The sequence below is a fragment of the Procambarus clarkii genome, chromosome 27 (genome assembly GCF_040958095.1).
Source record: "Procambarus clarkii isolate CNS0578487 chromosome 27, FALCON_Pclarkii_2.0, whole genome shotgun sequence".
In the NCBI taxonomy this organism is placed as follows: Eukaryota; Metazoa; Arthropoda; class Malacostraca; order Decapoda; family Cambaridae; genus Procambarus; species Procambarus clarkii.
The window spans coordinates 22,353,087-22,366,394 of record NC_091176.1 but is presented as its reverse complement, the minus strand read 5'-3'; the positions used below and the strand labels follow the sequence as shown (position 1 = coordinate 22,366,394).

General features: G+C 38.7%; 1 protein-coding gene across 1 annotated transcript in view; it reads left to right on the top strand.

Annotated features, from left to right (window-relative positions):
• The first annotated feature begins 4,611 nt into the window (after positions 1-4,611).
• The window catches only part of LOC123762598 (uncharacterized), a 304,281-nt gene continuing 295,584 nt past the window's right edge, over positions 4,612-13,308 (top strand). Inside the window, exon 1 of the mRNA XM_045749201.2 lies at positions 4,612-4,824. Within this exon, the coding sequence (XP_045605157.1) occupies positions 4,777-4,824 (48 nt within the window). The 5' untranslated portion in view covers positions 4,612-4,776. The remainder of the gene's footprint in view (positions 4,825-13,308) is intronic.

The following is a 13,308-nucleotide window of genomic DNA, read 5'->3' as shown; positions in this document are numbered from 1 at the left end:
TTAGTTTTCCGCACCAAATAATAAAATTCGTGTTTTCATACTAACCAACTCGTTGTAAGCACCTTCACCTGTGGACTCACGGTTCACGGTACTCCTGAAACGACGACTTTTTATACATTTCATGTTTTTGTCGTAGATTAATTTGTATTGTGTTGGGGGTGCCACTTATGCGTATATTAGCGAAGTTATCACCTTCATCCAGAGAGCTGCCACCTGAGAGAAATGTTTTCCTAGCATAAGTACATGACCTATGCTTTAACCATAGACATAACACCGCCTGGCCCAAGAACGTAATGTAATTATATGTACTATTTTTAATGCCAATCTGGAGATAGATGACTGTCAGCGTACATTCACACTCATTACAACTAGAAACTTACATAGTAAACTAAAGTCAAGAGCAATATCCGAACACAGTCTCCAAAACAACGTGGCTGACAGCCCAAGCGTGACACATATTCCTGCCTTTCCTAAGGTATATTCAATAGTTCAGAAATATTATTGAACACGTGATGCAAACGTGAACGCGTGATGCAAACCAAAGACGTAGATTTCAGTACATTCATGATTATATATTTATGTTTATGTCTGTTTTTGCTTACCGTTCGGAGGATTCGAACCGTGGGCGCGTCTCAACCTTCCGGGTTGCGAGCCGCAGATCATGACAGGAAAATCTAATTCGCGATGATGTTTTATATCATTCTGCACAACTACACTTTAGTTTTAATTAAAGCCTTTATAAGAAAAATCATTTATCATTGGTTGATTTAGGGGCGACGACGATCGTGGGATCGGATGCGCCCATTTATCATTGGTGATTAAACTAACTAAAACTCACTCGTTGTGTTAACGGCCTCTGGGTAATAACGATGATATTAGTTTAATAAACTAAACAGACTGTTGATATATAATATATGGTAACAAATTTTCTAACTACCTCAGCAGTGCTGTTACTTGCGCAGGTGAACTTGTAATTACCTTTACCTTGCGGAGCGAAACTCATATAATTTTCTCTAACCCGCGCAGCTAAACGATTTTTAGGGTTCAGTTCTGAGCCCTTTGTAATTGTAATTGTAATCCAACTGTAATTGAACTGAACTAAAAAATACAGTGACAAGGAAAGATGCAGTACGTTAGGAGCTCGTGTATGGTCACCTGTGTAGTTTAATATTCTACACTCCTGTGTAGTTTAATATTCTACACTCCTGTGTAGTTTAATATTCTACACTCCTGTGTAGTTTAATATTCTACACCTCCTGTGTAGTTTAATATTCTACACTCCTGAGTAGTTTAATATTCTACACCTCCTGTGTAGTTTAATATTCTACACTCCTGAGTAGTTTAATATTCTACACTCCTGAGTAGTTTAATATTCTACACTCCTGAGTAGTTTAATATTCTACACCTCCTGTGTAGTTTAATATTCTACACTCCTGAGTAGTTTAATATTCTACACCTGTGTAGTTTAATATTCTACACCTCCTGTGTAGTTTAATATTCTACTCCTGTGTAGTTTAATATTCTACACCTCCTGTGTAGTTTAATATTCTACACTCCTGTGTAGTTTAATATTTATCATTCTTTTTTCTTGTTTTTCCCTTTTCAAATTAATTTATGATTTGATCTCAATTAGTTTTAAGTTTTAGTCAAAGTGTTTTCCCCACATCTTGCCTGAAACGCTGTGCGTATTAGAGGCTTTAGGCCTAGTATGTACTAGCTCTTTCTAGATATCCAACATTCTGTTTGTCACTCATCTTGTATGTATGTACTTTTACCTAAATAAACATTTTATTTTACCTAAATAAACATATTTGTTCAAAGCGACTAACTTCAAGATGGAGTAAAAAGTCTACATTGTTAAGCTGATAATTTCCACAGTGTTGTTCTGCTCTTTGGTCTATGGGGCAGCCAGACTTTCATAGTTGAGGAATTGCCCGTAAATTTGTACATGAAGGATGAAAGAAAAAATAAGAAGAAAGGGTTGTAAAAGGAGAAGGAGTAATAAGAAGAGAAGGTTTATAAAGGAGGATTATTGAAAGGGGAGCAAGATGATAAAGGGTCTACGAACAGGAGAATGGTGAAAGAAGGAAGAGGAGTACCGAATTAAGGAAGAAGAAAGAACAGTAGTAGGACGAAGAAGAAGGGAAGGTTGACGAAGGAAGGATGAGGAGGATTAAAGAAGAAGGATAAAGAGGAGGAAGAAGGATGTAGAAAGAGCAGGATGAAAGAAGCTTGAGAAGGAGCAAGATGAAGGAAGCTTCAAGAAAGCGGATGTCAGGTAACTTCCAAGACCCTAGCTAGGGTTGCTGAATGACTAACGTAACAAGCACCAACCAGCTTGCATGACGGCCTATGTATCTGCACGCCGGCAGTTGTTGGATTGTTCCGGGAAATGACGTCAGCATTGAATGGCAGCATTTGTACTGTGACGGGGAGGGAAGTCTCTCGTTTTAAGACATATTGTGGATGGTATTATACCACCCACAATACCATATTGTGGTATTATCATAATCTTATGTTATACTCACCAAGACCAAGAGACACTAGGTACTCTAGCATTGCTATGTTTACATTGCTGGAGGCGAGTAGCCTACAAAAACTGCATATTTCAGCATGTATTGATATGGTTTATTTCCTCAGATGTAGCGTCCGTGTGTGTGCGCTAAGAGTGTGTGTGTGCGTGTCTATACTTCCTGTTGTGTTTAGGAGCAGGATCGCCTGCTTCTGTGTATTGTTTGTGGTGTGTGGCGCCGCTATGGAAGACTGCTTGGATTCTCACACGTATGGTATGTGCCTAAACATGTGACTCGTCAGTGAAGGAATATGGTCGTATGTAAGAGGGACAGAACTGTTTCGGCTCTTCAGGGGGATTAAAAGCTCCATTACTGGTGTGTGATCTGTTAAGGAGATAAGTGACTGGCGATTTCCAGTGTTGTAGTGACAACGTATGCGAGGTAAGTATCAGGAGAAAGCGCTACGTCAGTTTCACTAAATAGCACTTAGAAGTGATATGAGGACAAGGAGCTGGGATATAATGTCAAGGAGCTGGGATATAATGACAAAGAGCTGGGATATAATGACAAGGAGCTGGGATATAATGACAAGGAGATGGGATACAAGGAAATGATGACAGAACTGTGTCCAACCACTAAGCCTACCGGGGACAACGTAGGTGAGGGGACGTTGGAATAGGTCTATATTAACTGGAGAACCTGAATAACTTTAAGAAGTGCATTCTATGGTCTGCAGGAGGGTGGCACGGTATAGCTTGATGACTGTTTTCAGCGCTAACGTTGCACCCGGTTCGTATCCCTGAGGGAATGCGGGAGCCTTGGTCATGAGAGTACCGAGAAGAGCCGGACATAGGAGAAGATTGTAATTGTGATTAAGACAGTAGGAGTGAAGTTGTTGGTCTTGGGAATTTGCTTCATATTAACTCGTTATTATAGCACTTTGACGATAATATTGGGTCATAACAATCTTACTGTGGATTTAAATTCTTGCAAAGACAAAACACACAGCATTAAATCTTCTGATTTACCAATCAGTAAAATATAAATACATTACATGAAACTATAACTTGGTCCAAGCAACTCAAGAAATTGGGTTTGCATCATAAAGGAGAAATACACGAAGAGATGAGGAAAAAGAGTAGGCATAGGAGGACCTCCATAAGTGTAAGAGGTCTCATGTCTCAGGAAATGGGAAATCACAATGAAAGGGGAACTAGTCAGTGAAAGAGAGATCTAGGAGTGACCATACCAACAAAGATATCTACGGAGGTACCAATAGATAGCATCATGTGCTGCTGATTTTATCCTGAGCTGCTAAGCATCAGGACAGCATTCACAAGCCTAGACATGGGCTCTTTCAGAATACTATATACAGCAATATGTCCACCAATACTAGAACAGCGTGGAACCACCATATTATTTCCTAAAAACCAAACCGATTAGGTAATAATATGGTGGCTACTCCTTTTTTGTTATTAAGGGAATGTTGAACACAGCAGGGTGCTCCAACCCTGTACTATATGAGGGGTCAAGAGCTGGTGACGTTTACTCGCCAGCAGCACCCAGACGACGCGTCTGTAGTACCAACTGGCAGTGTTGTGTTCATTTACCCCAGCTGGTGTTGTCCTGGGGAACGCATGGCTGCTCTTCCTGGGAGACTCCTACGCTGCATTCCCTTACCCATCGCTTCTCTCCTTGTTTTCTCCCAGACCTGTGTGGAAGTCTCGTAAACGCATGAGAAGTGTTTACTGGTTCTGCTATTTGGGAAAAGTTGGAGAATGACAGGGATCGTTGATTGTTTTAGTCTTCGTTGAAATGCAAGAGTGTGTCGAGTGAGCACTTCTGATGTTATGTTTTCTTACCTGTGTCGCCACTTTGTACATTTTCATTAACAACTTTATGCATCATAGATACGCGCAACCACATTTCCTTTGTACTCTGCTGAATAAATAGATACCAGAAGCCTGCAGGAGCCTATAATCATACTTAATATTTACGCAGCGAGTACAGAGAACGAGTGAGAATAAGTATAGGTGGCAACGGTTGGCCCTTCGCCGAGCCGTGACTAGTTATCAGAATGGGAGTACGAGTCAGTTGAGTGAGAGCTTGTGACGCGAGAGGTGGTGGTGTGCTAGACTCGGTGCGATATATTTGTGTCCAATGGCCTAATAACCCAAGTTTTACGGTTCTGTAGTTGCCGTGTCTTAAGTGGAGCTGTGACCCCTTAAAGTAGTGTTGTGAGCCAACGAGAAGAGTAGCAGCCATGTGGAAAGCTACGGGAATTATCGTTTTCAGCCTGCTGATTTTAAAGGTAAGATTGGTGTCTGTTGCAATGTTGAAATCGCCGAGATCCGCCAGTTAGAGGAGCGAAGGAGGCCCCTGGGAAGAACGAGGCATGATCGGGAAGGCCTGTACAGTATTAGATCACAGGCGTCAAAAACTGGACTCTGCGAAAAATGCAAGTCCGATACTTTGTCGTAGTAAAAAACAGTGAAAAACCTGGCTGAAGGTGCAGTGTGTTGGGGTGATGTTGATGGGTGGGGGAAGGAAGGGGGGAGGGGGAGACAAGGTGTGTTGGTGTGGATCACAAGGTTACAGTTTATTTTTAAACGTTATAAGACACCATGCTTAGGTAAAAGTGAAAGTTTGTAAGATTTTTTCCCCATGCTTTGTTTCTGTAACGCTTTCTCCCTTGTTATTGCTTAATTATTTGCTCAAATTCGTGCATCTTTATTTACTGGATTAATAAATATTAATCGTATACATCATCATTCCGTCCAAAATATAAAAGTTGTAGACTGTTGGCCTAGACTAGAGAATATATTTTTAAGTAACGTTTTATACAGGCTAGTTTGTGCGTTCGTAAACAATATATTTACATAAAACAAAATAGAAATTACAAAAAGTATTATCACAGCTTCAGTTATTGTATCGCTTATCAAATTATTATCAGTATTAACAGTAGTAAAGTATTGTAAGTTTGTTTATTTAGAGACATCATGAACTTTGGAGATAGCGTGCAAGTTTTAAAGGTATGAAATTCTTGTAGAGGGGGTATGGTGGTGTGGAAAGAGGTGTGTGGTGGGATGGGAAGAGGTGCATGGTTATGTGGAAAGAGGTGCCCGAAACACTGTGCATACTAGTGGCTTTACAACATTGTAAACGCACCGTGATATGTACTCTTATAAACCCAATGCACCCTCTTGTATATATATAAATAAATAAATAAAGGTATGTGGGATATTTGATTTTCCCTCTGCCACAAATGCGCCCATTCATTTACTATGCTAACCATCATACATACAAGATTATTGATGTGTGTATTTGTGTAGGTGATTAAATATGTATGTGCATATATATATATATATATATATATATATACATATATATATATATATATATATATATATATATATTTATATATATATATATATATATATATTTATATATATATATATATATATATATATATATATATATATATATATATATATATATATATATATATATATATATATGTATGTATGTATGAGTATGTGTACATGCATATACAACATTAATAATTGTATAACTAGCGTCAAAAGATTGTCATTTGATTAGCTAAACGAACTAGAGGGTTCAGTTCCTGAACCGATTATGTGCCTCTGTAATCCTTTACACCACCGCCCACGGGATGGGTATGGGGTGCATAATAAAGAAAGAAATTGAAAATTGCATAGACTGGGTTAGGGAACTACGATAGAACATACTGAGTTATTGAGCACTGAACCACAGATGTTAAAGGGCTTTTTGAAGTTCAAGTTATAATTACATCACATAGACGGATTGTTTGTGATGTGTTGTGGAGTGGGAGAGGGTGCGTGGTGGTGCTGGAAGGGGACTGGTGGTGGTGTGGGAGGTGTGAAGGATAGCCACGAGAACACATAGGAAATACCAGGGTTCTTAAGATGTTTCCGTGGGCGGTCGAGGTCGGCCTGCCCACGTGCACGCCCACAACACTCTCCAGAACTCAGCTCACACCCATACGCCCACTGCCCTAACAGTCTCCACCCGTTTTTACTGCCCTTCGTGGTATATGCATATATATATATATATATATATATATATATATATATATATACACATATATACACACACAAATACGACTTTGTTCCTAAAGTTATTAAAGGATCTGAGACTCTTGGTCCTTGGGAGAAAGTGCAAAGAGCTTTCTCAGGGATCTGGGTTCTAGCCTCAACGATACAACAAGAGACTTCCAGAGCAGCCAGCTTCATTTTCCAGCGCCTCAGTGTGGGGATCCGGAGGAGGAAATGGCTACTGCATCATCGGTTCGTGCCCAACGTCAGAGGAGTTCGAAGAAATCTTTAACTCTCTCTCTCTCTCTCTCTCTCTCTCTCTCTCTCTCTCTCTCTCTCTCTCTCTCTCTCTCTCTCTCTCTCTCTCTCTCTCTCTCTCTCACACACACACATGGAATTGACAGGGTAGGTAAAGATAAACAAACTGTTTAACTCTAGTGGTACGCGAACAAGGGGACACAGGTGGAAACTGAGTACCCAAATGAGCCACAGGGACGTTAGAAAGAACTTTTTCAGTGTCAGAGTAATTAACGGATGGAATAATTAACGGCAGTGATGTGGTGGAGGCTGACTCCATACACAGTTTGAAATGTAGATATGATAGAGCCCAATAGGCTCAGGAATATATACACCAGTTGATTGACAGTTGAGAGGCAGGACCAAAGAGCCAGAGCTCAACCCCCGCAAGCACAACTAGGTGAGTACACTCACACACAGCAACTAACCCATCCTGAACTCCTTATATACGACCCTGTACATCTACTTCGCCAATATTTCTATCATACGAATCCATTGCTATACCCCATACTCTCCCCCCATGTCACCGTAGTTGTCCTCTCGTCCGTAATTTATTGCCAGGTGCCGCCCATGCCAGCCTTCTACGACACAAGGAAGTGAGCATTGGAATCGAAATTTAAATCAGTTTATAAATAGACACAAAGGGATGAGGTAGCTCTAGCTCTTCTCACTCAGTTTAATACAATGTGTTTATATGTTTACTTACGTCACGAATTATCGTTCAGTACGTGTTCAAATATTTACTCAGATATTATAGTCGTTCAGTACAACTTGTTTATATATTTATACACCTCAAACAATCGTTACAACGATTGTAACGATTGTTTAGTACAACGTGTTTATGTATTTATACACATCACAAACAATCGACATAATTATCATTCTTGGAAGTGAAGATGTGTGCTCATAAACTCATGGAATGCGGTTCTTAAAGAGAAGCTTAAGGTGCGCGAGTCCTTAGCAGTAAACTCAGAAGGCTGAGAGGTAAACTATGAGTCCTGAGCAGTAGGCTGAGAGTATAAGAACAGTATTAATCCTCAATGTGTCTGCACAATAAACCGAAACCTGACAATGGGAAGAGCACTTACATTACGTGTGATCTCCTCTGAGCTTTGTTACAATACGTAATCCAGAAAAGGGCATCTTTTCTCATAGTGGCGTTCATTATCCTGTAACCCCAAAGAAGCACAGTGTTAGTCATGTAAAGGGATCAATATTAATCCTTACCAGTTGTACACTGGTAAGGATTAATAATGCTTATATTAATATTGTAATACTACGGTGTTTTGAGAGCGCATGTTTGCATTGACACTAAATTTGAAAAAGTTAGCCATTGTATTGAATTTTTTTTTATTATTTTTCTACCACAGACGTGGCCACACATTAACAATGCTAACCAGCATATATACATTTTCTTCTGTCCTCCATGGACAGGGTGAGAGATCTGTTAAACATATAGTTCAGGGATTTATTGAACAATCAACCACAGAAGGTGATTGTAGTGCTGTACTACAATGGTGAAATGTAATTCTGATCAGCTTCCACATATACTTTATACACACACACACACACACACACACACACACACCACACACACACACATATATATATATATATGTCGTACCTAGTAGCCAGAACGCACTTCTGAGCCTACTATGCAAGGCCCGATTTGCCTAATAAGCCAAGTTTTCCTGAAATAATATATTTTCTCTAATTTTTTTCTTATGAAATGATAAAGTTACCCATTTCATTATGTATGAGGTCAATTTTTTTTATTGGAGTTAAAATTAACGTAGATATATGACCGAACCTAACCAACCCTACCTAACCTAACCAACCCTACCTAACCTAACCTAACCTATCTTTATAGGTTAGGTTAGGTTAGGTAGCCGAAAATGTTAGGTTAGGTTAGGTTAGGTAGGTTAGGTAGTCGAAAAAGCATTAGTTCATGAAAACATGGCTTATTAGGCAAATCGGGCCTTGCATAGTAAGCTGAGAAGTGCGTTCTGGCTACTAGGTACGACATATATATATATATATATATATATATATATATATATATATATATATATATATATATATATATATATATATATATATGTATATATATATAATATATTTATATATATATATGTATATATATATATATATATATATATATATATATATATATATATATATATATATATATATATATATATATATATATATGACAGTCAGACCACGGAGGAAGAATTGAAACAGGAATTTCAATTCTTTTGAAATTTGGAAACAGGATTTTTCCTTCTGAAGATGTATTAATATAAGAAAGTACTTAAAGAAATTCCTGTTTCAATTCTTCCTCCGTGGACTGACACTGTCAATTTTTCATCACGTGTTAATTTTCGTGATTTACACACACACACACACACATATATATATATATATATATATATATATATATATATATATATATATATATATATATATATATATATATATATATATATATATATACATACACATACATACATACACATACACTTATGACTCTCCCACTCTGAGAGGGTAAGAAAGCTGATAGAGAAACTAGTGTGTTATTAAGCACTTAACCACTGAAGGTGATTAAGGTGCTTTTACAAGCTCAGGTTATATAGTTACATCACATACATACATTGTATAGTTGATACATTACATGATCAATCTTGGGTACAAATCCAATATATCAAGTGTTCCAGTACTCATATTGTAGTTACAGAGTTCAGCATAACTTAGTACAGGAGGGCGAAAGTCAGTCAATATGGGACATTCTACAATATAATGTTCAACTGAGTCCATGTTTTCTTTTTCAAAAAGTTGACAACGGGGAGATGCAATCCCCCCTGGTGTCCAATCTTCGACTATGATTTGTCTTTTTTCTAATAAGCGGAAATAAACCGACCGATCAACACACACATTTCAAAGTTTCATGTGATGTAGAAAGTTGATGGTATTAGGTGATGTACCTGATATCAAATGTTCCTGATAATATCTAGTCATGTACCGCATGTCAGGTGCCTGATAATATCAGGTGATGTTTCTGATAATATCAATTGATGTACTGTATTTGAATATGATAATGTATGATGATAGGGATAATGTCACTTGTAACTCGTATTAATAAAATAAAATAAAATAAAATAAAATAATAATAAAACTATTAATAAGACTACTTTCGAAATATCAGTCTATTTAATTAAGGACTATACGCTGCTCTGTAATTCATATTGCAAGAAGCCTAGCTACATTATAATTTATATTGTAAGAACTACACAATTCGGTTCATATTGCATAAAGCGCAATGTAACTCTTATTGCAAGAATGACACGACGCAACCCATGTTGCACGGGATGCAGGCTCAGCTATAATGCACCAGTCGGCCTTGGCTACCTAATCCGGTTGCACTACAATGCTAACTCTGCTGTCTCCTCACTTCTTGTTCTTCTCATATACCCTCGCACATCTCCTGTGCCAGGTAAGTACGAAGGGCTCACCTTATCCCGTGCTGCTTGGAACTTTTTGTTCAGAGTAGCCGAATCTAAAACAGCAACAATAACACTATCTTTCTCCTGCTCATCCACCTCCTAGTCCTCATCTACATCCTCCTCCGTCTTCAGATTTATCTCTTCCTCCACTACACCTATCTACTTATCAACTGATATTTTTTACAGTAATAGATAACTATCAAAAGAAAGTGCCAAGCATGTATGAATAATTCTGCATTTCACCACGTATTCAAACTTATATACTATATAATCAATGTGCTTATACGGGAACGGAATAATTTGTGTATTACTGCTAAAAATAGCCTGATTTACTGAACATCTTAGCTAGTGACATTTGGTATTTACAGAATTTGTATGAAGCCAATTTTTCGATCATTCAAAATCAGGGAATTCTACTCTGAGCTGCAAGAGTGTAAACGGGACAACGCAAATTGAACAGTTTCTTGATTCTTTTCTATCAAGTAGCCACGGGTTGTGTGGCCGATACATAGCATGATTGTGCTAATTAAGTTTTAAATTTCTTTCTTCGGTTATAGGCTATGGAAGATCATAGGGACAAATAATTTTTGATGACAAGTAATTTACTATCTGTTGTAAATAACCACCAATGTTTCCGTATTGTATTATTGTTTATTGGTTATAAACTGGAATAAGGAATAGGTTTTGGTGTGATGGTACGTATTTAGATGGCCATTTTGACGGCTGAATTTACCATATAATTGAGTATATATATATGCTTATCTATATATAACTGGGTACACATCAAAACTCGACGTTTTCATGCCTGTAGAAGAGGGACATGGGCTATGATGAACGACAAGATGGCGCAGTGTTGTCATGCGGGGCCGCTGTAATCCTGTACTAGTGTAATGTTTAATTTGATAAATGTTCTTAAATTCAAATCCCAGGTGGTATGTGATAACATGTTAGAAAGTTATGGGCTTTGGTGCACCAATATACAGGTCGGTCACTGTGCGTGTTGTATTCGAGGTAAGCAAGTATCATTTTACCATTTTTCTTTGACTCAATATCCATAAAGTGTTTATGCGGGAGGCTGTTTACAGTAGTCACTCTGCTCATGTTTGTTATTCCTCAGCTGTTGTTTATATTATTCCTCAGCTGTTGTTTATATTATTCCTCAGCTGTTGTTTATATTATTCCTCAGCTGTTGTTTATATTATTCCTCAGCTGTTGTTTATATTATTCCTCACCTGTTTATATTATTCCTCGACTGAATATATTATTCCTCGGCTGTTTGCATTTTTCTTCAGCAAATATACATTGTTTACAGAATGCATTGTGTGTTATTGCTAACAGCATGTAGGTAATAATGTAAGTATAGACATCACCAAATAGTCATTGCTTCAAGAGGTTATACAACGTCACCAAGCTGCCACGTGTTACTCGTCTCTGGATCACCTCCACACAACATGACGAAGCCACAACTCGCCGAACTGGCTTGACTGAACTGCTCGATCAGTGGGACTGGTTGGAGGGTGGTTATAGTGGAGGTGGGTGGTTATAGTGGAGGTGGGTGGTTATAGTGGAGGTGGGTGGTTATAGTTGAGGTGGGTGGTTATAGTGGAGGTGGGTGGTTATAGTGGAGGTGGGTGGTTATAGTGGAGGTGGGTGGTTATAGTTGAGGTGGGTGATGATGGTTGGTGTTGGTGAACAAATGTTTAACTAAGCTTTGGGTTGGGTATTAGAATCTATTGTCTAACTCTTCGGAAAAAAACGGGAAACAAACCAGCGGGAGGTGATGTTCTGATTCAAGAGGACTATATGGTTTATTTATAAATGGATATACCGCCTTAGTCCATCTTCTGCCTTTTGGCCAGGACAGAGGGAAAGAAGGATTGTAGCTTACCGTATATAAAGGCGTTATGATAATTTAACTTCCCTTACATTAGTAATATCGAAGTTGATTTTTTTTAAACAGTAGCAGAAATGGTACTATGAACCATAAAATACACATGTACACACATTTGATTTAATCACGTTTTAACCATTTATTAAAGACGTCCACACTACAGGAAGGACAGAGACGTTCCCCAGATACGTTGTCAAAGTATTGTGTTAGCATAAATTTATAGTTTATACCCAGTTGTTATTATTGGGTAATAATAACATTATTAATTTTTGGAAAACTTTAGCTCAGTGGCAAAAATACTAAGTTTATTGAATTAAACGCAGACTTGGGCTTGTATTATTGGGAAAAACAAAGCTTTTTACATGTGTGGAACTTGATAGTGCAAGGGAGGATAGGGTGTAGGGTGGTTGTGTAAGGGAGAGGGGGGTTTAGGATGGGAGTATAGGGTGGGAGTGAGGGTGAAGGATGGGAGTATAGGGTGGGAGTGAGGGTGAAGAATGGAGGTATAGGGTGGGAGGGTGAAGGATGGGTGTATAGGGTGGGAGTGAGGGTGTAGAATGGAGGTATAGGGTGGGAGGGTGAAGGATGGGGGTATAGGGTGGGAGTGAGGGTGAAGGATGGGGGTATAGGGTGGGAGTGAGGAAGGAGGAAGCATAGCAGCGTCATAGTGTGGGTGGGTGTTGACAGTGAAGCGTGCTGAGAGTAGTCAGGGGTTCCCCAAGGACCCGGTGACGCCCTATCACCAGTGGCGCCGCTAGTTGCTGGGTGTCTTGACCTTGGGCGGCCTGAGTGCTGGAGCAACCCGGCCTCTTAAAAATAACGTCACTTTTCGCTGGTATGCGCGCTATAGCCAAATTTGGACGTAATTTGAAATGAAATCGACTCACAAAAGTGACGTACTGTTCCGTTTTCTGTTTGAGTCGTCCGGCCTACGCGGACAGGTTAGGAGAGGAAACTTTCAATCACAGTTTTTCATAACGTATTGAAACTTTATGAGAATTTTCTGCCCACCTAACCTACCAGAGGAC